This window comes from Tarenaya hassleriana, unplaced genomic scaffold, assembly GCF_000463585.1.
Source record: "Tarenaya hassleriana unplaced genomic scaffold, ASM46358v1 Cleome13, whole genome shotgun sequence".
Classification (NCBI taxonomy): Eukaryota; Viridiplantae; Streptophyta; class Magnoliopsida; order Brassicales; family Cleomaceae; genus Tarenaya; species Tarenaya hassleriana.
Genome location: NW_010963495.1, coordinates 2,028,957 through 2,055,024, shown reverse-complemented (window position 1 = coordinate 2,055,024; position 26,068 = coordinate 2,028,957). Strand labels below are relative to the sequence as shown.

At 35.2% G+C, this 26,068-nt stretch overlaps 6 protein-coding genes across 15 annotated transcripts; 4 read left to right on the top strand and 2 right to left on the bottom strand.

Moving 5' to 3' along the window:
* The first annotated feature begins 2,723 nt into the window (after positions 1-2,723).
* LOC104807573 (myb family transcription factor EFM) lies at positions 2,724-4,711 on the top strand. Its single transcript, XM_010532926.2, has 5 exons — positions 2,724-2,996; positions 3,095-3,282; positions 3,400-3,718; positions 3,897-3,973; positions 4,073-4,711. The coding sequence occupies exons 1-5, from the start codon at positions 2,771-2,773 to the stop codon at positions 4,367-4,369; spliced, it is 1,107 nt and encodes a 368-aa protein (XP_010531228.1). The 5' UTR covers positions 2,724-2,770; the 3' UTR covers positions 4,370-4,711.
* A 6,932-nt stretch (positions 4,712-11,643) lies between these two features.
* Positions 11,644-15,508, top strand: LOC104807572 (protein misato homolog 1). Of its 2 annotated transcripts, none has more exons than XM_010532925.1 (10): positions 11,644-11,723; positions 12,131-12,206; positions 12,425-12,526; positions 12,742-12,787; positions 13,137-13,212; positions 13,510-13,858; positions 13,960-14,122; positions 14,309-14,551; positions 14,630-14,749; positions 14,846-15,508. In XM_010532925.1, the coding sequence occupies exons 2-10, from the start codon at positions 12,135-12,137 to the stop codon at positions 15,295-15,297; spliced, it is 1,623 nt and encodes a 540-aa protein (XP_010531227.1). In that variant the 5' UTR covers positions 11,644-11,723; positions 12,131-12,134; the 3' UTR covers positions 15,298-15,508. The 2 variants fall into 2 exon arrangements, with proteins under 2 accessions (XP_010531227.1, XP_010531225.1); XM_010532923.1 differs by having other exon boundaries at positions 13,960-14,209.
* A 383-nt stretch (positions 15,509-15,891) lies between these two features.
* LOC104807571 (LOB domain-containing protein 10-like) lies at positions 15,892-18,099 on the bottom strand. Of its 7 annotated transcripts, none has more exons than XM_010532919.2 (5): positions 17,949-18,099; positions 17,800-17,853; positions 17,302-17,363; positions 16,305-17,233; positions 15,896-16,169 (listed from the first exon to the last, which is right to left on the bottom strand). In XM_010532919.2, the coding sequence occupies exon 4, from the start codon at positions 17,205-17,207 to the stop codon at positions 16,320-16,322; it is 888 nt and encodes a 295-aa protein (XP_010531221.1). In that variant the 5' UTR covers positions 17,208-17,233; positions 17,302-17,363; positions 17,800-17,853; positions 17,949-18,099; the 3' UTR covers positions 15,896-16,169; positions 16,305-16,319. The 7 variants fall into 7 exon arrangements, 6 of the variants coding, with proteins under 6 accessions (XP_010531221.1, XP_010531222.1, XP_010531220.1 ...); XM_010532920.2 differs by having other exon boundaries at positions 16,305-17,225; XM_010532918.2 differs by having other exon boundaries at positions 17,355-17,363.
* Positions 18,100-18,608: 509 nt separating this feature from the next.
* On the bottom strand, positions 18,609-20,423 carry LOC104807570 (LOB domain-containing protein 10-like). Of its 2 annotated transcripts, none has more exons than XM_010532914.2 (3): positions 20,271-20,423; positions 20,128-20,181; positions 18,609-19,552 (listed from the first exon to the last, which is right to left on the bottom strand). In XM_010532914.2, exon 3 carries the CDS (start codon positions 19,544-19,546, stop codon positions 18,758-18,760), a length of 789 nt encoding a protein of 262 aa, XP_010531216.1. In that variant the 5' UTR covers positions 19,547-19,552; positions 20,128-20,181; positions 20,271-20,423; the 3' UTR covers positions 18,609-18,757. The 2 variants fall into 2 exon arrangements, with proteins under 2 accessions (XP_010531216.1, XP_010531218.1); XM_010532916.2 differs by having other exon boundaries at positions 20,300-20,423.
* Positions 20,424-21,508: 1,085 nt separating this feature from the next.
* LOC104807569 (NASP-related protein sim3) lies at positions 21,509-24,136 on the top strand. 2 transcript variants are annotated; one of them, XM_010532912.2, is made up of 6 exons: positions 21,509-21,937; positions 22,214-22,431; positions 22,558-22,764; positions 22,897-22,987; positions 23,119-23,392; positions 23,490-24,136. In XM_010532912.2, the coding sequence occupies exons 1-6, from the start codon at positions 21,588-21,590 to the stop codon at positions 23,838-23,840; spliced, it is 1,491 nt and encodes a 496-aa protein (XP_010531214.1). In that variant the 5' UTR covers positions 21,509-21,587; the 3' UTR covers positions 23,841-24,136. The 2 variants fall into 2 exon arrangements, with proteins under 2 accessions (XP_010531214.1, XP_010531213.1); XM_010532911.2 differs by having other exon boundaries at positions 21,512-21,937; positions 22,214-22,440.
* Positions 24,137-24,701: 565 nt separating this feature from the next.
* Positions 24,702-26,033, top strand: LOC104807566 (cold-regulated 413 plasma membrane protein 4-like). The gene is made up of 4 exons (XM_010532905.1): positions 24,702-25,006; positions 25,190-25,297; positions 25,436-25,506; positions 25,589-26,033. The coding sequence occupies exons 1-4, from the start codon at positions 24,831-24,833 to the stop codon at positions 25,840-25,842; spliced, it is 609 nt and encodes a 202-aa protein (XP_010531207.1). The 5' UTR covers positions 24,702-24,830; the 3' UTR covers positions 25,843-26,033.
* The last annotated feature ends 35 nt before the right edge of the window (positions 26,034-26,068 follow it).

Sequence of the window (26,068 nt, the reverse complement as noted above, 5' to 3'; positions counted from 1 at the left end):
CTGATCTTCAAATTGTATTTATAGCTTGTTTACCGATAATATCTTAATATGATTGATTATAAAACTGACATTTAACGGCCGAATAATATTTTTAAAAATCTAATTGGTTTGAAGTTATAACACACATACCAAACGGTAACAGATAAGATTTAAACTCTAAATATATCGATATTCAATTTATTAGTCTACGATTTCGGACTCATATAACGATTTGTTTTCCTTCTAAATTTTCAATTGATGAACCTTCGGATTCATAGTGATATATGAATAAAGTGCCGTAATATTTAGGCGTATATATTTTAAAACGAAAAGTATCTAAACAATATAAAATTCAAATGGTATGTATATGACATAAGTGTAATATAAAATTTAACCATCAAATCACATGATCCTCAGATGTTAAAAAACACATTTGCTTCGAGAGAGAACCTTATCCCCTGAAAACAGACGGGGGCATATATATAACTAAAAGCCATCGTTTGTGGAAACTATCGGGACAAAATGTTACGTATACGTGTCGATAACCCACGAGAGAATCTAATCATCAGACTGTCTGCTCGACACGTGTCGTTTTTTCATTGGTTCTGGCTGCCGTTCATTTGGCTCGTATGCGAGATTCCTTAACTGGTCATTGTGAACGTTTCTTTTATCAAAATAATAATACTACTTTTTATAATGAAAAAATGGCGGTCGTCCAAATCCTTTTTTTTAATACGGGAAATTAATTGTGATTAAAAACAAAAACTTAAAGTGATTTTGTGTCAAATAAAGTTGCTTTGTGTCGTGGAATCTTTCACATGGCCAATATATACACTCATTTGTTCGGGTTTTATTTATTCCTTCCAACTTTGAATCCGAGGCCACGGTAGATACAATATCGGATTATATAGTGGAAAATTATATGTAGTGTCGTTGAATATTGCAATTACTTTTCACATTTTCATAAAAAAATATTGAAATTAATTTCTTTTATATTATATGTATACATATTATATACCATGCGCGGATTTAAACTATGTAAAATTTCCACTGATTAAATTTAATTACTGTGGCCCTTTCCTTTGGATTCTTGAAAATGTTGTTGGAATGCGTACAGGGAAGTGTCAGCTTATGCATTTGGATTGGGACCCCATACTCCGTTTGTGGTTTTGACATTTAACCCATTTTGTAACAATTCGATGCATCATATTGGCCTTTCAACTATAAATTCATGTTCCCCTTATAATTGTTTTAGCGCATTATGCAGTGACAAAAAGAGAATACTAGAAAAAAAAAATTAAATTATTTATTGGATGTTTTTTTATCCATGTGTTGGCATCTAAATTTATTTTTTTTATAGTAACATTAAAGTATTATTTGTTAATACTATTATAAAAAAAACATGTAAAAAAAGGATCTAATAGAACATGAGAATATTGTATTGTCGCAAAATATCGATGGAAAAAAAGAAGATTTTTTCTATTTTCAATAGAAAAAATGATTTCTTTATTTTATGATGGTTTGTTTAGCGAAGAAAATAATTTCATTAATATTTCAGTATGATGTTAATATAAAATAGAATTAGTAATAATAATTTGTTTTTAGTATTTAGTAAAAGAAAATAAAATATAAGTATATATATAATTAGATAAAATTTCATTTTGTGGAAGTTCAGGTGAATCTTTGCGTATGAATTTATGCCGTTGCATATATGCATATAGGATTTGCGGTCGAAGCTCCATTGGAACAATATACCAACTATTTTATTCCTTTGGAACTGTTACAATACTTTTTTTAAAGAAATGCTTTAATATATACTAATTTGACTAAGGCACGAGCACTAATTATATATATATATATATATATATATATACATTTTTTGTATACAATTTAAAATAACAATGGCGCATACAAAATTTGGTTGTAATATTTTTCCTCTACCATATACATCATATCTATTTTTTATTTATGATATTTCGTTTTGTATCATTTCAGTATGAACATTTTTACTAACATTTTAGCCACTTTCCTTTTTTTTTTCTTTTAGATTGTTCGATATAACTTATTTTTATTTTCCGTATCTATAACTTATTTTACATCTTATTTAAAAATATTCTCTAAATATTTCTTTTATTGTATAAGATTTTATATTTCCTAGATTCAGATATACATTCAGTTTTTTTATTATATAAAAATTAAATCAATTTACTTTATATCAAGTTTCATTCGATTTAACTTTTTTTTTTATTAAAAATATTTATTTTCTCAAAATTCGATTTGTTCGGAATTTTGTTTTTTGTTTTTGTATTTGGATTGAACTTTCTATTGTGGAAAAATTATATTAAATCTAAGATTTTGTTTAGAATAATTATAAATTATTTAGTTTGATTGGATTTGGATTTAAACAATGGAATTTAAATATACACACCCTTAATCAAAACGTTATATAATCTTATGATAATCGCGAAAAATTAAGGAGCGTATTAACCAAAATGAAGAAATGGGTTCAAGGAAGGTAGTGGAGAACAAAAGCGTAATTTTCCCACACCGGAAAAAGGAACAAAATACAAGCGGTGGATTGTATCGACGATTCGCCGCGTGTGTACGGCATCCAAAAAGATTCCTGTACCATTTAAAGACACTTCCCTCGAATTACTAAAATACCCTCCAGATGCCCTCTTATTTACGACGCCGGCGTTTCACCGCGTCTTTCCCTCCTCTATAAATACATCTTTAGATCCCTTTGTCCTCATCTGTTTGGTCATAGAGAAGGAAAAAAAAAAAACGGCAGATGGTGGAAACAGATTCCGATCGGAGGATGGACCTTAATTTAGATTTGGGTGTGTACTGTTTGCCAAAGCCCTTATCTGAATTCCTCCACGAAGTGTCGTTGATCAAGGACTGTCCTTCGACTCTGTCGGAAATCGGTGGATTGGTCGACAGATTGGAGGAGGAGAGGAGAAAGATCGACGCTTTTAAACGAGAACTCCCTCTCTGCATGCTTCTGTTGAACGAAGGTACATCTTTGATTCTGGTTTTCCATTTCGATTGATTCGATGATTGTTCCTTTTTATTTTTCTGAAATGTTTTCTTCCATTTTTTTTGTCTTCTGCAGCGATAGGAAGGTTGAAGAAAGGGGCGACGCGTTCCGCAGAGAAGAGAGACGGGTCGGCGAGGGAAGGATCAGTGGCATCGATTCGGAAATTTGATGATGGTGGAGGGGCAAAAGTGGAAAATGACAAGAAGAACTGGATGAGCTCTGCCCAGTTATGGATCTCGAACTCTGATTCCCAATTGCAATCGGTAATCCATAAATCAGCCTCCGTTTTCTTTGTGTGTTTCTACGTTTAATTTTGACATTGTTGAAGCCAGGAGAAAAGAGAAAAAAAGGACCAATCTTTATGGTTATGTTGTTGACAGAGAAACGAAGAAGACGAGGAAGAGGAAGAAGAAGAAGAAGATCGGTCGTTGACACAGAACCCGTTCCCGAACTGTAATTTTGCTAACAACGGAGGGGCATTTCTGCCATTTATGCGTCCGTGCGGAAGCTACCACCCTTCTCCGCCTCCTCTAACCCTAATGACTCCAGCTTCAGACACGGTGGTGAATTGCAGGGTTGACCGTCGTCAACTTAGCAAAACCTTAAGCCAACAGCAGAAGAAAGAGCAACGACGGCGATGGTCGCCGGAGCTCCACCGGAAATTCATCGACGCCCTTCAACTTCTCGGAGGTTCACAAGGTTCGTCGTTCTCAAAGATCTCTACTTTTTTTTCGTGTGTCGGGAATCTAGAAGTTAAGTCTGTTCTGTAATTGATTCTTCTATCATCTGATACGTGGGTTTTGGTTCTGCGTTTTAGGAGATTAATATTAATATTGTTTACTTGATTATCTCTGAGATTAATAAATGTTTTACGCAGCGGCTACGCCTAAGCAGATTAGAGAACTGATGCAAGTTGAAGGCCTAACCAACGATGAAGTGAAAAGCCATTTACAAGTATAAACTCCTTTAGAAACCTCTCTCAAACCAGTAGAACTATCAATCATTCTTAACTTCATGAGATTTATGTATATGATCTTCTTGTATTGTCTGCAGAAATACAGAATCCATGTCCGGAAACATCCGAAAACGATTTTCGCAGCTGCAGAAACAGCGAAAACCACAGGAGGGTCGGGTCGAATCCAGTGTAAAGGCAGTGACTTGGAGAGCCGAGGCATCTCTCACTCTCAGTCGGATTCTCCACAAGGGCCACTCGCTCGGAGAGGGGCCTCGAGCAATGGAGGCCACAGCTCAGAGGCTGCGGAAGGAGAGGACGACGAGGAGGCAAAATCTGATGGACAGAGCTGCAAGAACGCATCTAATGCAGAAGAATTAGTGCATCTTCAGCTTTAAAAGTTGAGAAACGAGTAAATAGAACATCTTTATATATATACATATATATATATATATGATGTCTGCTGAGGGAACTCGAGATGTAAACATGAGAGAATAAAGATATAGGATTTGCTGGAAGAGACGGAGATCTTCAAGCTCTGTTTCCCTTTCGGCATAAAGAGAAAACTACCGAGGAATTCGAGATTTTGTTGTGTTACTGTTAGTAAAATCAAAGTTTTGTCCCAAAGTTTCCTCCTTTTCAGCTATCTCGAGGAAGATCATATGATTTCGTTTTCATCTGGACAGTCTTTTGTTTTGGATTGGGGCGAACTCTATTAGAGTAGTTTATTCCACTCCTAATGTCTTAATGCTCATCTCATCTTATAAAATCTTGAACGTATGCCCCGATGTCCTACCTTAATTAAATCTATATATATTAATAAAGATATTTAAAGGTTTCTGGTGAAGTCACCTAAGCATCCACCTCATCATCCATATATCATTTTTTTGCCACCTCATTATCCATATAGTATTTTTTTCATTCAAAATCTTTAACTATAATCTCTCATCCTCCACCTCATCATATATACGTGACATTCTTTTATATAGCTATTGGTACAACTAATTATGTTTTACACATTAGGATAAAATAATTATATTATTATGAAAATTTGTAAATTTATCTTCAACCTAAACATAGTGAATTAACAATGTTATATACAATCCAACAAATGGTTGCGTTATTTTTTATTGGTTTAATTTTTTGCATAGAATAAACAATATGAAAAATAAAATAAAATAAACCAAAAAATTAATTGATAAAAAGGCCAAAACATCTACTAATGAATACAATTATTTTGGAGTAAATCATTTACTTTTGGATTACTTAGCGGAGTAAAACAATTATTAAAAAAAACGGTCCAAGATGTTTCGGTAGCCCAACAATGAAAACCAACTAAGAGTAATTTATTTTATATTATAATAGAGATTTGATGGTGTAAAGCTTGATACGTAAAGTTGGTATTAATTAATTTTTTGTTTTATATTCCAAAACCGTCAGAGATTTAATACTAATGGTTTAAATTTATTAAGAAATATTATATATTACTATTGAATATGAATTTATATTGGAATATTAATCAATCTTATGTTACGAACATTGATGGATAATAATTAAATACATAAAAGTTTCATAAAAAAAAAAACCGCATAAAGAGCTCCATGTATTCCAAACACATGTATATATTCACCAATACGTTACGTCCTTGCTGTGGGTTAAAATGAGCCAATATTCAATGTTTAGTAGTTTTCATGGCATACTGATCGAACCGCTTGATTTTTTCAGGATGGATCTTGTAGCAGAGGTTGAGTCCCAATACCTATTGGAGAGGTCGTTGAATCTAACTATTATCTCATGCCGACATTCAAGTTCGAACATGTACTCCAAAGTTCCGGTATTTTACTTTTAGTACCAATCCTTCTTCCATTTTATATCTTTTTTGTGGTTATCTTTTATAGCTAAGATACATATTATCTAATTGTTATCATTGGTTTCGGTTCATGGGTGAATGTGCAATTGGAGAAGAAATGACAGTTAAAATGGTAAGTTATATTTCTTTTAATTCTGATGTCCATTGTTAATATTTTTGCTCGCAGAAACCTGTGAAGGTTAGGTATCTTCAACTTTACATTGAGTCAAAGTTCAACATGCTTATCTAAGGAGGATGTAAGTTCTATCCCAACCAGTGCGTCTATTTTTTAAACCAATGATTTTCATTTATTTATTGGTTACACTCTTTTGTTTTCTTGAAATCGATATTCCTCATTTTGAGTGGTTTGGGAAAGCTTATCTCTTTCTTTTTTTAATTCGTTTTTTAATTACAACTCCTTATTCTAAATTGATTATTGTAATATTCCACGTTTAGCTTTCCTTTCGGTTACTACAACAATAATCAAACTGGGTCACTAAAAAATACTGGAAAAACTAACATATTGTTCATGTCACTGCTTCTCTCAAGTCGAAGGGTTGACGAAGAAACTCTCTCTCTAAAATATATGCATATATATACTCACCTCCTTCATTTCATGTTTCGGCGTCAAGTTCAAGAAACATAAGGTACGGTTTTCAAATCCGGTGGATAGGGTCATTTCTGCATCGTTTTTTACGTTTTTTTCGTATTTGTTTCGCAGAAGGCTGGTTATCATATGAGATGGAGAAATTGGAAAAAACAGTGGACAGGAGATAGGATTATCCAATAAGGTGATTCAAATCCTTGAAGAAAATGATAACAGAAGATAATAAAGTGGATTTGGGCCAATTGGGCCATTAAGAAATAAATATATGTATATATTAATATGATAATGAATTTTCAGCTCATTGTACTGTATGTACTGCGGTACCAAATACGTAGCAGCGAATATTTTGGCAGCATGTATAAGGAGTTTGTTATATGTAGACAAATACCAATAAAGAAGAGTAATTAGAAAAACTTTTTTTTCACCTTTATCTTCTCTCTTCTTCATCTCATTAATTTTTCTTACTAGACTTAGATCTCAAATCAACAAGAACAAATATTTTCTTTAAGCACACAAAAAAATAGATTACATGAAATAATACAAATATATAATAAATGAACTGTTTTATACTCTAAATCCGTACCTTTACTCAAAAATTGAAAACATTGTCATGTTCATAGATAAGCAAATAAACAAACTAAAATATTACTATTTAATATATTAATGTAATTGGTATAATTATTTCCAAAATATGATTATTAGATTATCGTTTAATATTATTATTATTATTATTATTATTATTATTATTATTGTTGTTGTTGTTGTTGTTGTTGTTGTTTTAGTGGAAATATACTAATATTCTAAAAAATTTGTATTCATATAGAAATCTTTAATATTTGATTTCTTCTATGTGGAAAAATTTTATATTTTGACTAAGGAGTTTAAAACAATTTTATGTTTATAATATTTATATAGTTGATGATCATTTTTATAAGAGAAAATTACCAAAAAAATACTAAACTTTTTAATTTTGAAAAGAAAAAATTTCCAAAAAAACATTGAAGTTTATTTTTTATCAAATAAATATTAAACTTTTTAAATGAATCTAAAAAAATACTGAAATTTTTAAGTGATCCAAAAAATACATGAACTTTTTTACGATTATAAAAAAACATTGAATTTTTTAGTGATTAAAAAAATACATGAACTTTCTTCGATTGTAATTAGTGGAAATATACTAATATTCTAAAAAATTTGTATTCATATAGAAATCTTTAATATTTGATTTCTTCTATGTGGAAAAATTTTATATTTTGACTAAGGAGTTTAAAACAATTTTATGTTTATAATATTTATATAGTTGATGATCATTTTTATAAGAGAAAATTACCAAAAAAATACTAAACTTTTTAATTTTGAAAAAAAAACACTGAACTCTTGATTTTACCAAATAAATATTAATTTTTTAAAATTTGTAAAAAACAGTTAATTTTTCTACGATTGTCAAAATAAACAAATGATTTGATGTGACACAAAAAAATTCACAAATCAAATTATTGTGGTTGCTTTTTTAGACAATTGTAAGAATCATTTAAAAAGTTTAGTATTTTTTTTATAATTCCACAAAAAATTTTATAGTTTTTTGGATCAATTAAAAAATTTAATATTTTTTTAAACTCACTTAAAAGTTTAATGTTTATTTGATAAAAACACAAGTACAATATTTTTTCCATCAACATTACAAAACTCCGTGTTTTTTTGGATTTTTACTTTTTATAATGAATTGACATAAAAACTTTTTTTAAATATAAATAATAGTTGAAGGTTATTTTAAAATATATTAAGACAAGATAAATTTAATCGTTTCTTATATAATTTATTACTATTTAAAAAAATATTTTTATACATGTAATAAAATTTAAATTTAGATTAAATCAATTAAATCAAAAAAAGTATGGACGAAATTATGTATGTATGTTTGTATGTGTATATGTGTGTGTATATACATATGTATGTATGTATGTATTAAGTTATTTATTTATTAATTTTATTATTTGTTATTTGATTATTTATTTGTTATTTTTAATACAAACTAAATGAATATTTTAAAGATGTAATAAATTTTAAGTTTAAAGTGAGAATATCTTTAAAACTGAATATGTTAAAAAATGAATAGTTATCAGTTTTATAAATATAAAAATATAAAATTTAAATGGGATAAACACACAAAAAAATTAATATAGGTAACTATGATAAAATAATCATGATAAATTGTTTATAATATAGGTAAAAAATAAATAATCATGATAAATTGTTTATAATATAGGTACAAAATAAATAAATTAAAATAATTTTATTTTTTTACTTATATTTACAAAACTTTTTGAACGTGATCATGCCAACGATTTTTCTATATAGATACCAATATTATTATACTCAAATAATTATTATAATTTTATCGAAGTATGTCTTTTATTATACATATTGTATTTATATATAGATTTATTTATTTTTGTATTTGATTATTTATTTATTTTATTTTAAATTATATATTGAGTTATGAAATGTATATTAGATAGGTATATCATATTATTATAATAAAGATGGGCACGAATTGAGTACGAATACTATATTTCTATATTCGTATCTGATTCATAGTTTTCGAATATTTGCAAATTCGGATATCCATAAAAAACACGGATATTTACAAATATCCGTATTCGATATAAAAATAACAAATAATCAAATATCCATATATACATATATCTATATATATACATATACATCTTAGGAAAAAATAATGGAAATCGAAATAAAATGGTCATTAGGAGGCCAAAGAAATAAAATAGTGTTAGCAACCAATTAGACATCATCCGCCATCATCCACCGTTCCAAAGACAAACTCTCCTATTGAGTAAGTGTAACTGCTAACGAGTCATGATTCAAGAGTTTCACTCTATTAGAAATTTATCCGCATTCTCTTTCTTTTCTTTGCACGGATTCAAGAGCTTTTTCTTTGGTCTAGAAATTTCAAATAACAATCAAATCAAAAGAAGCGGCTAGGCGAGAAGTAAGAGAACGTCGTAGGCTCTATACGCGTTTCGGTCTCTTTTAACACAAATCTATTTAACAATGATTTAGTTACAAACAAACATCCGAATAGCAATGGAAATCGAAAACAATGATGGATTGAGAAAGTACCTAATCACTTAATAAATCATCGTAGAGAGATTGAAAGAATAGTAAAGATGGTGGATTATTTAAGAGAGAGAAAAAGAGAGAGAAGGGGGAGGTGCATACGAAAGTGTTAGAATTCTTGAAAAACTGTAAGAACTCTTGAAAAAAGATTCTACCAGATTTTAAATTTTTTATTTTAACAGAGTTACCTTTATATATACATTAATTACCAAATTATTCATATATACTTAAAATTACAAAAAAATACATATCGAATCAGATATGTGGATAATTTTATTTTGATATGCGTATCCGAGTCGTATCTGACAAATATTTTGAAACCAATATTCATATTCGATCCGTCAACTGTAGGTATCCGAGTTTTCGGTTCAGATACGAATCGAACAACGGATATGATCGGTTTTTCGGGATATTATGTCCATCCCTATATATATAGAACGAGTTGAATTTAATTTTTCCCTTTAATGATATAGAACATGTTATTAAAAAATTAAAAGAAAAACTTTTAAAATAAAATAAAATAAATATAAAATTAAACAAAAAATTTTGAAATGGATAAATGAGTAATTAAAAATAAAAAAATAAAAAATATATCAAAATATAATTATTTGAATAAAATTTATTTTTATTTTAGATGTGGTTTATTGATTTATAAAATAAGAATAGATAAATAAAATATATAATTATAAAACAATTATAATAAAACTAAATGATAAGATTTTAAAATGGAATTAGAGAAAATAAATTGGTGAATGAAAGATTCATACAATTTGTTATAATTTTTTTAATAAAAATTAAATACAAATTTATAAAATATAATAAATTTCAAATTTAAATTACATATACCCTTCAAACTAAATATACACAAAAAAGAATCGTTATTAGTTTTATAAAAAATAATAAGTATTAAATAAAAAATTAGGAATAAAACATTAACAAATAAAATATATGGTTAGTAGAACATTGATCAAATATAAATATCAAATAGTAGATAGTTTAATGAAAGTCAATTTATTGGTTAAATATAAACATGGAGTAAGAAATAATTTAATTAATATTTATTCAATTTTTTACTTTTTATATGGGTGAATTTAAATTAACTTTTATAGGTGAGGATAACATGACTTGGTAAACAAAACGTCTTAAATACTGATCCATATATATTTTTTAATAAATATTCAGAAATCTTAATCCACTTAATTATTTAGTTTGTTTATTCGATTGCATATTTGTGTAAAATTATTTTAAGAAATTAAAAAAAAAGATATATGTATATAAATATATAGAGAGATCCATAATATTTTAAAAAGAACTATTTATAAGTTTTAATAAAATTTCAAACAATATGCCCCATTAAATTTTTTGTATAACCCTTCTTTATTTTTAATTTTTACTTCTTTTTTATTTTATATGATTTTTATTTTAAACAATTCTTATTATTTTGTCCATTTTTCCTATATAATTGTCATGCAAATAAATTTGTTATTATACATATTTATTTGATTTTCTATTTGATTTTATAGAGAAATTAATAGACAATCTTTTTTGAAAATTTTATATTGACGTCTGAAGATAGTGATAAAATCTCAATCGTATCAAATTCTCGGTTAATCTTTTAATGTATAAATAAATTGATTTGGATGATATAATCATTTTTCAAGTGATTGTATAATTTATTATTTTTTTAATATTTTATATATGTATTATTGTTACCTGATGAAATTTTTTTCAAGTTCGTCAATGTCAATAATATATTTTTTTTATTCATATTTTTACTATGTAACTAATTTTTTTAGTAAAGAGAAGCAAACAAATTAGATCGATATTAGGTATAATCAGAATAAATCATTGACATTGAATCGTTTATACAACAACTAACATATTTTTCCAACTTTTTTATACAAAGGTGAAGTTACAATATTTAATTTTATAGATATATATTTTATATCAAATAAATTGTTTATTTCATTTTATTATATTAATATCAATAAATTTTATATAAAAAAATCATAACAATCCGCGCAACGCGCGGGTCCTCACCTAGTATATATAATTAAAGTGAACCAATCTGTCCTCATGTTGGAAAAAGCCTGAACCTTCTCGTGTCTCTCCGAATCTCTCCCCCTCGCTCCTCCCCGGCCGACCTCGTCTCTCCCAAGTACTCTCTCTCTCTCTCTCTCTCTCGAAACCCATGAAGAAAGATTTGTGCTTTGATTCTCGTATTGCTATGCGGAATTGACTATGTTAGCTTCTGGATTTTCCCGACTTTGTTGTGTGCGGTGGTGATCGAAACGTTTTGTGTTGTTGGCTATGTTAGCTTCTAGATTTTGACTGGTTTTGTTGTTCACGGTGATTGTAAGGTTTTGTGTCGCGTGTGTTCGCTAATGCTTTTTGTTGTGAAATTTGCGCTCATCCTGCTCGATAAAATGCCTCTCAGAACTGCGGCCCATGTGGTTCACATTCACAAGCGGCTGTGTTCCTCAAATACTGCTGGACAATTAATTTCACGATAAATTTTAAGCTCGTTTGCTTCTTTTTTTTTTCAATTCAATTTTTGTGGAGAAGAACCATGAGAGAAATCGTGACCGTTCAAGTTGGAGGATTTGCCAACTTCGTCGGCTCCCACTTCTGGAATTTCCAGGTTTGAAGCTCGATTATTTCTTCTTGCATCTCTATGCGTAGACACTATAATTGGGTCTTTACCAAATTTCCGCGGGAAGAGTGTAACTGGCTTTTAGGGTTCGTCTCTGATTTCATGAGAGAGTAGATCTTTCTTAATTGAAGTGCAAAAAGACGGCTTTCCTTCTCGTTTGTTTTCCAATCATCAAAGCTGAGGACTTTTCTCAAATTGTCTTGAAGGATGAATTGCTTGGATTGGCAGATGACCCGGAAAGTGATCCAATCTTCAAAAACCAGAGGCTCAACATGGACGTGCTCTATCGTGCCGGTGAAACCCAGATGGTGAAAATTCTTCCGACCCTTTATTATTTTCAATTGGTATCAATCAAGTGTTTGCAAGATTTCTGGCTAGTCGGAATCATACCAAATCTTGATTTACTTCGCTGAGTGTGTTTATAAATCCGCAACCTTTGGAAATGTAACGTGTCCGGTAACGGCTATGGTTTTCTATTCGATGACAAACAAGCTAAACTATTTTTGTTGGTGAAATTATTTAGGGAGTTGCCACTTACACGCCCCGTGTGGTTTCAGTCAATTTTCAAGGTAATGACAATGTAGCCTATAGGACCAATATGGCTTGTCTATATGCATCGTAAAGTCCATTCAGCAAGGCAGAAATTACCTGTGCTTAATTGTTCTATTTCCTTTTATCTACACAAGATAGAAACTCGTAAAGATGGCAAATAAAAAGGATAGAAAATTTGATCCAGAATGCATTTACGCAGTATCACCATCATCCGACACAAACCACAGCTTCACTTGCAACAGGCGTGGGTTCAGTTCAGTTTATTCTTGTCATCATTGATCTCATTTTTCTTGTCTGGCTTATAACAGTAGCCCTGTATTTACATATTGATTTGCAGTTTATTATGTCGACTGTTTTGTGTTTCAGGTTCGTTGGGCTCCATGAGCTCAAGTGGTACTATCTACAGTGAAAAAATTTCAGCACGATCAAATATTTCCACCTGGTGAGGAAACCGAAGTTCACTGTCTTGGTGGCATTCTGTTCTTTCCTTAAACATTGCTAATCAAAGAAGTTTGCTCAAATAGTTTCGATATCATAATCCTGTTTTATTTGTAAATATCGTATAGTACCATGTTTTCTGTGCTTCTGTATATGGATTTTGTTATATTTGCGGTTACCATGTTTTCCTCTACTTTCCACAACTGCAGCTCCTTTTGCTTTCACTTGGATGATATAAGTTCTTTTCTCGGAAACTTTATACTGGATATGTGGATTTAATTCCAGCTGGTGTATCATGCAGGTTTGGAAATGTTACTACTCATGCATCTGAACCTCGGAAGAAGAACTTATTTCTGGAGAGTCTGTACGAGGAAGAACAGGATAAAGTAAGGGGCAGAGAGAATGATAATATGAGCGAAAGTCAGGACAAAGATATCGTTGAATGCCTAGACAAGGGTGTTGAGTATTGGACAGACTTCTCCAAAGTCCATTATCATCCTCAAAGTTTATACGAATTGAGCGGACTATGGATGGACTCTCAGGATTTTAACAACTACGGAATCGGTAGGGACATCTTTTCTGAAGGTTCACGAGGAGAGGAATTATCTGAGAGGCTGCGTTTCTTTGTAGAAGAGTGTGATCATATCCAGGTTTGTACTTTTCAGCTCAACCTGTTCTACTTTTAAACCTCTTTCTACATTTCTGGTTAATAGCATTGATAGGGAACACCCGCATGCTTTCTTTCTTGCAGGGCATTCAGTTCCTCGTGGATGATTCCGGAGGATTTTCTGCTTTAGCAGCGGATTTCCTAGAGAACATTGCAGATGATTACACTAACATTCCTTTACTACTTTATTCTGTGAGAAGTCCAAGCTTGCATACGAATACTAGAAGCTCGAAAAGAAGCATCTCAGGTGATCTTCACGATGCAATATCGTTTTCAAGGCTCTCATCGTTCTGCAAACTGTTCATCCCTGTCGGTCTTCCATCTTTGGGTGGAAGTAAGTAGCAACAAGTTCCGTAAACAGGTAATTGTTAATCAAGAAATGGCAATGAGCAGATGGAACTAATCTTTGTTAAATTATTGTGTTTTTCTAAAGGTAAAGCCTCGAAATATCTTCTCCTTCAAGACGAGAAGCTTTATCACAGCAGTGCAGTGTATGCTGCAGCCCTGCATTCAAGCATTATCCCTTTCAGAATGGAACCTTTAAGCTCAGCACTGGATTCAAGTGAAGTGTCGGGTGCTATGGATGTGAATACGCTTGTACAAATGTTATCGGGACGGGATAGACAGAACATCGTGGCTATTTTAGATGCTGCAATACCATCCCCTGCTTTGTCAGGTACGTCTTAACATATCTCAAGAAGAAAAAAAACGTTACATAACGTCTAAATGACTTTGAACGTGCTTGTATATACAGGGAAACAATCGGAGAATACCCTTGTAATGGATTTGCAGCCACTGACACCAGAAGTGGCGGAAGATGTAGAAGACACTAGGGCAATCGAATCCATGAGTTTACTCGGAGCCATCGGATCAGGTAAGCTGAAAGCTTCGACCTTTCATCCTAAAATTCATCTATCTGTTTGATTCATGCTGTCCAAACCTATGGTTTTATCTCCGTCGCTGTTAGCAGAAGGTATAGAGGCATCTATTTCAGAAGCGAAGGACGCTGTCCATGCATCTTATGAGCAGAACACATCGGTTAGACCATTGTTTTGCAATGTATCGGTATCCCGTTGCCCTCTACCAGTACCGCTGCCATTTCCGCGTATATTCGGTAACCTCATTGGCCGAAAGGGTGAGATCTTAGGCAGCCCTTTATCAGATTCTCTGCCCAGAGGTCCACTTGATGTTCATTCTGTGCCGTTGGCGACGAGGCTGAGGAGTTCAAGCGCAATCTTACCATTTTTGGAAAGGAGAATGGGGAATCTGCAGAAATATGGGATCCAATGGGGGGCGGTCGGGTCGGATTTGGTGAGGACATGGGGGTTTGGGAGAGAAGAGTTGCAGGAGATGAGAGAGAATCTGTCCAAGATGGTCGCTGAACTGAATCCGCAGTTGTTGGAATCTTCTGATTCAGATTAGGCTAAAGTTTTGTGTCATAGTTAGTGTTTTGGGTCACAGACACAACGGATTTCCCTTTGATGTTGTAGTTTTTGCGGACAAAGTGCTTCTCTGTTATATTATGCGTGGCTACAGATTAGGGTTTTTTCTCTCTCGAAAGTTTCACTCTACTCCATCCTGTATTTCAAGGTTTTGACATTTAATATCAAGGTATATGATCTAATTTTAGGTATCCGAATCATGAGTAAAGGACCAACCAGTTCATATCCCATCTAATGGGGTGGTGGGGAAAGAAATATATTAGGGTAAGGCCCCTACATTTTTAATGTAGAGAGGTGTATTCGAATCCACGACTTCAGACTCCACGGTAAATGGTTTTACCGCCGAGGTAAATCGACCCTTCTATCCGAATCATGAGTACCCGACAAATCCGAAAATTATTTAAAATTTATTTAATGTTTAAAATCAGAAGTTAAAAAGTACAAAGCCAAATATTGGCAGTTACAAAGATATGTATGTAGCTTTTAGTAAATATGTACGGATATTTACATCTTTAGATATTTATGTCTACTTGCCCACATATGACTATTTTAACTTAGCCTTGTAAATTTTCATAAAATGAATTTTCCCCCTAAAATTTCCGAATAAAAAAAAATCAATAACATAAAAAGAAAGGAACAACAGTATAAGGAAATGAATAAGCAAATCTCCGCCATTGTAATAGTCTCGAGTTTTAAAAAAGAAAAGAAAAGAGGTTCATAATTTGTCGACAGAATCAGGATGTCAGAGAAGCCAGAACAAGTTTAACTAAAGACTTGTATCAAACAAAAGTTAACACGACAACCTTCATCCGTCTCTGAAGCACCATCCCATGTTCCTATCCTCCGCTATGTCTGAAAAAAGAAAACCATATATAATCAATTGAAATCATCAGACGCGTTGTAGAGAGTAATCAGGAAGTGAAAGCGATACAGAACCTTTTGCCTGAAAAGGAGGCAACCGACAGAAGAGATGCAGGGAAGACAAACCTTTGAAAACATGCCTCAGTTACTTGCTTCCTCACTGCCCAGTCTTCCTCCCCCACCCATCTGAGGCTCTTGCATCTGCTCTGGCTCGCCCTCTGCCATCAGAAACTGCCCTTCTGGTTCTTCTTGTGGCTCCGGTGGCTGAAGCATGAGTTGCGTCTGCAACTGGTCAGGATTCAGTTCATGGCCTTGCTCCGCTTCTTGATTGATCTGATAAGTATCCCCAAAGCTTCCAAGAGCAAGGGATGGTCCAGCTGATGACGACCCACCAACCTGGTTGATGTCCATTTGGTTGAATCCTGTGGCAGTAACCGAACCACTGTTCTCTATGCCGAACCCGCCGCCGAAAATCCCGTGATCTCCTCGGTCCAAAAGCATTGCGGCCATCCTCTGTGCATCAGAGGCTGTGAACTGTTGCTGTTCTTGCGGAAGGTTCGGCTCTCGCATGGCCAATGCTTGTCCCTGTGGCATCACCGCAGGCATTCCCTCCATAGGCAACGGTAAAGGGGAGGGAGTGGCCATGAAATTAGGCGGAGGGTTTCCCGGAGGGGGCAGATACGGCAAGACAGCCTCGATCCCGACATAGGTAGCGAGCTCGTTCTTGGAAGCAACGAGATCGTGTTGGACTTTCTTCAGGTATTGCTGGAGGAAAGAGATGAGACCGACGCAGCCATAGATGGGGTCCCGAAGGCGTGCCTCCGCTTCATAGTAGAGGGAATTGACTGCGTCCTCGCGCTGATGGTTTGGGATCTCGTTGAGGATCTTGGCCATGTTGCTTGCTCCAAAGACGCGGTGAACAAATGCGAATTTCTGGGGCTGGCTCGGTGGGAAATAAGGCGCGAATACGCACTCTTGCGTGCATTTCCGCCTCAGCAGCTTGCAAGCAGCACATGGTGTCGACGCCATTCCTTTTCTTCCTCTTAACTTCTCTCCTGAAAATGTTACAAAGCAGCATTATCCAGAAAAGGTAGAAGAGCAAAATAAATACGTTTTCGGATACCTTTTAACAAAAAAAAAGAGTAGATTTTCGGGTATCGAACGTTAATGCATCACCTGCAATAACTGAAAGGAGATCGATCTAGTAAACTCCGGAAGAAAAACCAGAGGCAAACGTTAGCTCAAATCACGTGAAGTGAATGAATCTATGGGGGACAGATTTTCAGACAGAATCATCGGATCAGACATAAGAAAACAGAACAGAAGATAGAGCAGTCGCACAGTTTGCCTTAGAGCACAAGAAACCAAATAAGCACGAGTGTCTCTACCGGCAAATCATAAGATCCAATGGGCAGGAAAGAGATCAACTTTCACACGGAAAACAGAATCTCGTCGAAGATACAATTCATTTTCCATCAAAACGATCGAAAGAGATGAATCGATTTCCATGTGGTCCGACTGAATCTCATCAAACGAACCCTAACCACAACGCAGAAAGCACAGAAAATGCGATTGGAGATTTTGGATCAGATATATGATCATCACGGGAAAGAAATCTGACCCAATCGATCGATGTCACCGATCTCCTTCACGTAGAAACCTTCAATGTCGGGACCTGCGAAACAAAACAAAAAAACCCCGACAAAAATGAAACACGGAAGAGGAAAAGGAAGTGAATGATTACGACATGAGGAATGGAGGAGAAAATACCGGAGAAAAAGGACAGAGATTTTGCAGTAGAGTGGCCGAGGAGGAGGAGGCGTAGGCCTCGACGAAAAATCTCAGCTTTTTTCTCGATCCAAACAGAAAAAAAAATGACGGAAAATGTTTGTGATTTTCTCTGAGAAAACTTGAAAGGAATGATGAGAAACTAAACAGAGGAGAGACAGAGAGCGAGAGACGATTGGTTTTATGATATAAGCTTACGTGCCCATTTATGCACGTGTGATCCAACTGCAGCGTCCGGTAAAAACAAATTTGTATATTATTTGATAGTGCGTTTTTAGATAAATTATATTAAAAAATTAGATATTTTAACTCATAATTTTGCTCATCCATGGACAAAAAAAAATGCTCTTCGGGTACAAAAATGAACAATCGTTATATATCTATACAAACTTCATGAAATTTAAAACACTCTTTTCTATTAATCATTCTAAAGACGATTAATAAATAATTTAATATACATTCAAGCAAGCTTAACATTTTTTTTAATTGAAATCTCGTTTTTTTAAGTTATAAATTTTTAACTCTCGTTTAATTCTTAAATCTAAGTAGTTTTTTTCCCCTTCAAATACGGTTATAATTTACCAATGAAGTAAGTTATTATCCCAATTGAAATGAGGCAAGACAACTCCCTCAATGCTTGATGCGAAACTAGCAAGATGATATTATATGTACAACGCCAGAACAGGAACTCCACCAAAAAACGAAAACACAGTTCAGGAAACAATCTAGAACAGCCAAAGAGAGAATTCAAAAGAGGTTTGAATCAAGAGAGAGGTCCTTCTCCTCCATGATCAATCTGCAGCCGCACCTGCCCTGGCTCCTGCCGTGTCAGCTGGACCAAGCGGTCCTGCAGTGTCGGAGGGTTGAAGCTTGACCTGTCTCTGAAGCAGATCAGGAAGAATATGATGTCCTTGCTCGGGTTCTTGGGGAATCTGATAAGCCTCACGAAATCTCTCTAGAATCCGTGATAGCCCGGCTAACCCATCAGCACCATCCATGTCCATCTGGCTGAACCCTGTGGCGGCTGTGTCGATTCCATCTCCTTCGGCCGTCCGTTTTCCTCCTCTGCCCTGAAGTATAGCGACCATCCTCTGCAGTTCAGATGCTGCAAGCTGTTGGGCCTGCGCCAACGACTGAGGCTGGGGATCGTTTGACTCACGAATGATCGGTGGAACTCCCACTGGGATCATCCAAGGGTCGGATGAAGGGGAAGGAACAGCTGGGGAATTCACCTTATCAGCATTAACTCCTGCATAGGTTGCGAGCTTGTCTTTGGCAGAGGCAAGATCTCGAAGAAGATTCTTCAGGTGTTGCTGGAGGAAGGAGATGAAGCCAACACAGCCGTAGACGGGGTTCAATAAACGTGTCTCTGCTTCATAGTACATAGAGTTGATGGCATCCTGACGCTGGTTAGCCGGGAGCTCGTTGAGAAGATTGGCTACGTTGCTGGCTCCGAAGACTTGGTGAATGACGGCAAACCTCTGGGGTTCATCGTCGGGTGGGAAATACGGTGCAAACTCACACTCACTGGTGCACTTGCACCTCCGGAACTTGCAGGCTGAGCACGCAAGCTTCGACATTTTCCTCTGATACACACGAAAAAGCTATCAAGACGCAATGCCAAGCAACATGATAAAATCATTGAGAAAGTTTCGGGCTACAAAATGATAAGACCATGAAAATGCATTGTAAGTTCCAGAACAGAATGTTTCGGGCTATATCGCCATTTATGATGGTTTGTGGATGGCAGATATACTCTACATACAAGAACATGTTAAATCAACGACCAAAACACCGATATATTACATAAACTAAAAGCACACAGTTCTGGCGGAACATTTAGCTCAACTCCTACACAGTGAATGTGAAAAAATGTCAAGAATCAAATACCAAAACAGGGGGAGAAACAACCAAGATTTAGAACTGTTCATCAGTTTACCTTCGAGCACAAGAAACTCAAAATTAAGGGTTTATAAGCAATCCGAAGATCCGTTGACAGGAGAATATAATTTCACCATAGGTATCATGGAATCGAGTTCGGAAACTAAATCCCATCAAATGAAACCCTAACTAAATGTCAACCAACGCATACGTAATGAGAGGATCGGAATCGTAATGCGATAAATAAAGAATCAGAAATCGCGAGAGAAGTAAATCTGACCAGATTATTGAAAACCGCCGATCTACTCCTCGTCCAAACCTTCGATGTCGGCACCTGCAAGAATATCCCCAGAATAAGGGAAACAAATCCCGATAAAAAGAACAGAAGAAGAAAGTTGATGTTTTCGTGGAGGAAAAGAATACAGCCACGCAGTGAGCGGAGTAGGGAATACGGAAGAAAAAAAGGAGAGATTTCGCAGTGAAGCAGCCAAGGAGACTTAGGGTTCAACGATAAATCTCAGATTCTATGGATCCAAACAGAGAGAATGACGGAAAATTAGTTAGCGATTTTCTCTGAGAAAGAACACAGCGCAAGAGTAGGGAGATATCTTTAAAGAAGATGTCATTTCTATTTATTAAAATTTACTATATTATTTGGCTCATATAATGGGTATTTTACTCAAATCACCCATATTAACCTTAATGATTCCGCTTAATTTGTTCCTTCGGAAAAAAAAATTATTATTGCGACATCAATTTAAAAAATAACTATTTTTTTACACTTTCATCTACTATACGACCATAAATATTTCTTATTTTGACGTATACTAGTTATATATTAATCGCAATAAAAATCATAAAAAATGTGAAAGAAATGATGTTTCAAACTTTTTTTTTATCGAAACAGTGGTATAAAATTGTTAAAAATTTATTTATTTTTTTGACGGTGTATCGGTGAAATTCATGCTATCCAAGTAGATCATTTGAATAAAATACCTTCATATAATATGATAATTTGTTATTTAGTTTTTAGGACTAATTAAGTAAAAATAAAAAAAATGCTAATTTGAATGATTGCTCGATATCTCTAATTAATTAAACTCATACCATATCACCATAGCCCTTCAATTAAATCGATTTTAACAGTAAATTACTTTGAGTGTATATTATGCATAAATTGATAAACTTCTGTGACTACAGATTGCAGTTTATATTACATATTTGTGTTAGTCCATACAATTAAATCGATTTTGATATTTTAAAATATATATGGAAAAATATTATTCATTTGGCTGTCGTGTTGCAATGAGTCCAAAAGAAGAAAAAGGCAGAATTGAATATTATTATTTTTTATTTTGGACGTGAGTTCTATTTAATTTTTTTTATATTATCGTAATAATAACAAAAAACTTCATAATAAAAAAATCTTATTGGATCCAAACTTTATTTGGTGTTTGTTTGTTATCAAATGTTCATCTTATATAGACTGCTACTATATCATTTGGTAACAATGTCTTTTTTTTTTTGTGAGAAAAATAATAACTATTTGGATACTCGCAATATTCTTATTGGAAAAGATAAAAATAAATAATTACTAAATTAAATATAACATTTATTTATTTATTTGGTGTTGAGCGGCTGATTAATTCAATAAAACCCAAAATTTTGTCTGACAAAAACGGAATTTGCTCATTCGTTCTCATTTTTGAAGAAGATTTGTGGAATTCGACGGCTTCAGCAATGGTTGAGGAGGCGGCTTCGGCGTCGGAGGAGGCTTCGGTGACGGAGATGGAGCAAACCCTAGCTGCGCCCGCGACAGAAATCGAAACCCTAGAGGCTGCTCCCGGCTCAATCGAGGCCACTGTCGAGTCGGTGGCTCACGGAGGCACTGAGTCGACTTGCAACGACGGCGGAAACAACAACAACAACAACAACGTCGCCGAGAGCGCCGCTGCTGCTGATGTTCCTGACGAGGAGCGAGAGAAGACGCTCGAGTTCGCGGAGGAGCTGACCGAGAGAGGTTCGACGGCTTTGAAGGAGGAAGATTTCGATGAAGCCACAGATTGCTTCAGCCGTGCGCTCGAGATCAGGTTCGTTTCTGCGTTCTTCTTTCGGTGAAATGTGTGGAGTTGCTATCAACAAAATAGTGGAAATGATTTACCTATTTCTGGGTTTGAGAGAGATGAGAAGAGATTGGTAAGGGATTGCAAGTCTGCTTGGGCGATTACATTTTCTGTTCTAGGTTTTTTTTTTGCATTCAAATATATTGTATTCCCGCTGAATTTGATCTCATCCTCATGTGGATTTATAACCTGTTTGGCACATAGTGAGGAAAAAATTTGCTTGGAACGATTGTCTTTTGGCAGGGTCATGCACCATGGTGAACTTGCTGTTGAATGCATGAACGCTTACTATCAATATGGGCGTGCCCTGTTGCACAAGGCTCAAGCTGAAGCTGATCCTCTGGGCAACATGCCCAAGAAAGAAGAATCCAGTAAAGATGGTTCTGTTAAGAATGCTGTGAATGGTGAATCTTCCGCCACATCTTTCTTGAGTAAGGCTGACCAACAGGGGAATTCTAATGGTCAGGAAGGTACCCGAGATTGTTGTCTGTCTTGATTTTATTTTCTTGCGGGTTTTCATTCGCAGTCTTATTTCCGTTTCATATTATGTGATTTCCATGCTTGCGGCTGGCTCCTATTCTCTTCAGGCACAGGTTCAGACGGAAAAGACCAAGAGGAAGATGGGGAAGATAGCAACGATGAGGACCTGGGTGATGTAGATGAAGACGAGTCTGATTTGGATTTTGCTTGGAAAATGCTTGACATTGCAAGGGCAATTGGTGATAAATATTCTGCTGATACTATGGAAAAGGTGGACATACTGTCCACACTTGCTGAAGTTTCCTTGGAGAGAGGTAAGGCATTGGTTTTCTCCCTCCTTTTCGATGTGATGATTGTCACTGATTGATCTATTGCATTGTTGATGTTTTTAATCTTTTGAAGAAAGACGCTTTTACCTGGTAGTAATTTGTGCTACTGCTATGCAGAGGACATAGAATCATCCCTGAGCGACTACCAGAAGGCATTAGCCATCTTGGAACGACTGGTTGAGCCTGACAGTCGGCACCTAGCTGAATTGTATCCTTCACGCGTTATATGCGGTTTTCTTAGAAGATTTCTCAATTGAATTGTGTTGGTATCATTCTGTACATGCTAGTAACACCTTTTTTCTTTCCAAAAAATCCTATGACCTTAACCTCATGGTTCAGAAACTTCCGTATCTGCTTGTGTCTAGAGACTGGATCTAAGCCTCAGGAGGCAATACCATATTGTCAGAAGGCTATATCAATCTGCAAAGCACGGGTGGAGAGGCTCACCAACGAGGTCAAGAGTGTGTCAGGATCGGCAGCATCATCAACCGTCTCAGAAGTAGACGAGGGCATCCAACAGTCATCCAATTTATCCTACATCGATAAATCTGCCCCTGACAAGGAAGCTGAAATCGGAAACCTATCTGGGCTCGCAGAGGAACTAGAAAAGAAGGCAAGTGAAAAACCCTTACCCTCCTTGAACAAACGTTCAAAACATACGAGTATCACTAACAGATCACTGTACTGATTCCTCGAACGTTGTTCCACAGCTTGAGGATTTGCAGCAGCATGCCCAGAACCCAAAATCGATCCTCTCAGAGCTGCTCGGAAATATGGTGTCAGCTAAGGCGAATGCAGGCGAGAAGGCCGCTTCTGCTTCTGCTGCAATGAGCTCCAGCCAAATGGGGAATGTGAACACCAACACCAGCCAAGGTTTAGACTCACCCACCATTTCGACTGCTCACACGGGCGGTGGAGCATCCGGTGGGGTCACTCATCTCGGTGTGGTCGGGAGAGGAGTGAAGCGAGTATTGATGAACCCCACTACCTCTGCTGAATCAATCCCGGCTAAGAAACCGGCCCCTGAATCTTCGGACAAAGCTGATGGCAACTCCTCTTGAAGGTAAAAGAAAAGTTACATATCAAGGCCACATGCCCTTAGGTTTCTTCTATATTTACTACTAGTTAACAGCAGAAATTAGAAAAAATCCGAAACCGAGCGTTGTGTTCATCTTACTTGCTCTGGGACAAGACAGTATCGTTATCATAGCCGGAGTTTTAACTTTCCCGTGAATTAGGTTCATAGATGGAGGAGAGAGCTTCTTTATATCCTATGCTGTTGTTCTATATGTGTGCTTTTCCATTCAGACCGTGACTTGACTTGAAAGAGAGACTTGTTCCATGAACTTTGCAACTCTCTCTCTCTCTCTCTCTCTCTCTCTCTCTCTCTCTCTCTCTCTCATATTGTTCATTTTATTCTGATTTTATCATTTTCCCGTAACTCTCGTTAGCATTATTTTTTAGTCCCTCCCTGAAATATATATATATATATATATATATATAATATTATTTTGTGATATTTAGAGGCGCGTGTCCAAATCAGTTTTTTGTTAGCATTAGCAACTGTGATTTGCTGGTCTGGAAAACAGTATATTATAAATTGAAACAATAGCATACGAATATCATTACGGTGGTTGATGGGTTGTAATTGGGTGCCAGGCCCAACATACGACAACGGCAAACCCATAACATCTGATGCAGGCTTATCAGCCACGTGTCACTCTGAAACCACGTCGCCTACGTGGCGAGCACCTCTCTGCGAGTCATCAGGAACGGTCAAAACACAGCTGTCAGAAGAGAGGAACTATAGTGGGCCCCAAAATCAAATCTTATCCAATAACCTAACCAACTTATGAATCAGCATTATTATTTAAAATAACAATAAATTAATAATTTCCTTTTCTGAAAATTTCAGAAGCCAGCGAAGATGAGTTTGTTCCTCCTCCTGTCAGTCTCTCTCTCTCCAATGATAGTGGATCGCCCTTGTTATAAATAGGCGACTTCTTCGTCTTGAGATTTAGAATTTGAAGGGGAAAAAAAAAACAGGGAAGATGGGGAGGATTGAGTATCTGAAGATGAAGACGGAGAAGGAGGCCGAGAATCTGATCGGTTCGGATATGAACGAGTTGAAGCTTGCGGCGAAGAAACTGTTCAACGACGCCGCCATGCTCGGTGGCTTAGGCTTCGGCACTTCTTTCCTCAAATGGGTCGCCTCCTTCGCCGCCATGTCAGTGCTGATTCTTCATGTCTGAATCTGTGTTCTGTTGGCATTTCCAGGGTTTATAGTCATTTACGACACGAATTGTTTTCTCGTTCTTTCGATGGTTTGTTCTGATCATGTGATGATTTTCCGTCGGATGCAAACAATCTTTTTATTTTGATTTTTTTTGGGTGTTTGTGTGTTGGGCAGTTATCTGTTGATATTGGACAGAACGAACTGGAGGACCAACATGTTGACTTCCCTTTTGGTTCCTTACATCTTCCTCACTCTCCCTTCCGTTATTTTCGACTTTTTCAGGTAACCAAAGTATCATCTCTCCATGTTTTTTTTTTTTAATGTTAACCGCAGTTTCATGCATTTTTTTTCTTTTCATGTGAATGTAAAATATTGATATTCTTGATCCTGTAAATGATTTTAACTGATTGAATTCTTCAGTGGAGAAATCGGGAAATGGATCGCTCTTATCGCCGTTGTGGTCAGGCTTTTCTTCAACCGTCGGTTCCCAGGTATTAGGAAGTACCGTAGCCTTGTCCGAATTCTTGTCCATGTTTACTGAGTCACGGTCCATAATAAGAAATGAAACCGCAGATTGGACGGAGATACCTGGAGCATTGATTCTTCTTCTGGTCGTTGCTCCGAGCTTCTTCGCTGACACCCTAAGAGACAACTGGATCGGGGCGGCGATCTGTCTTGTCATCGCATGTTATCTTCTTCACGAACACATCCAAGCTTCAGGTGGATTCAGAAACTCATTCACCCAGAGACATGGAATCTCCAACAGCATTGGTCTCCTCCTCCTCATCGTCTACCCAGTTTGGACCATCTTTCTCCATTTCTTCTAACCCAGAATGTCCGTTCTGTATTTGCTGTTCAGAGTGTGAATTTGCAGTGTTTTTAACATTCTGAGTAATGGGTTTGATGCTTTGAATGAAAACATTCAAGATTTGTTGTGAAAGTTGTGAACTTTGCAAAGTCATGGCTTGTACTCACGTAATGATTGGTTTATATATATATATATACGGTTTGTACGGTATGGAATGACATCTTGGATATGTTTAGATTTTGAGT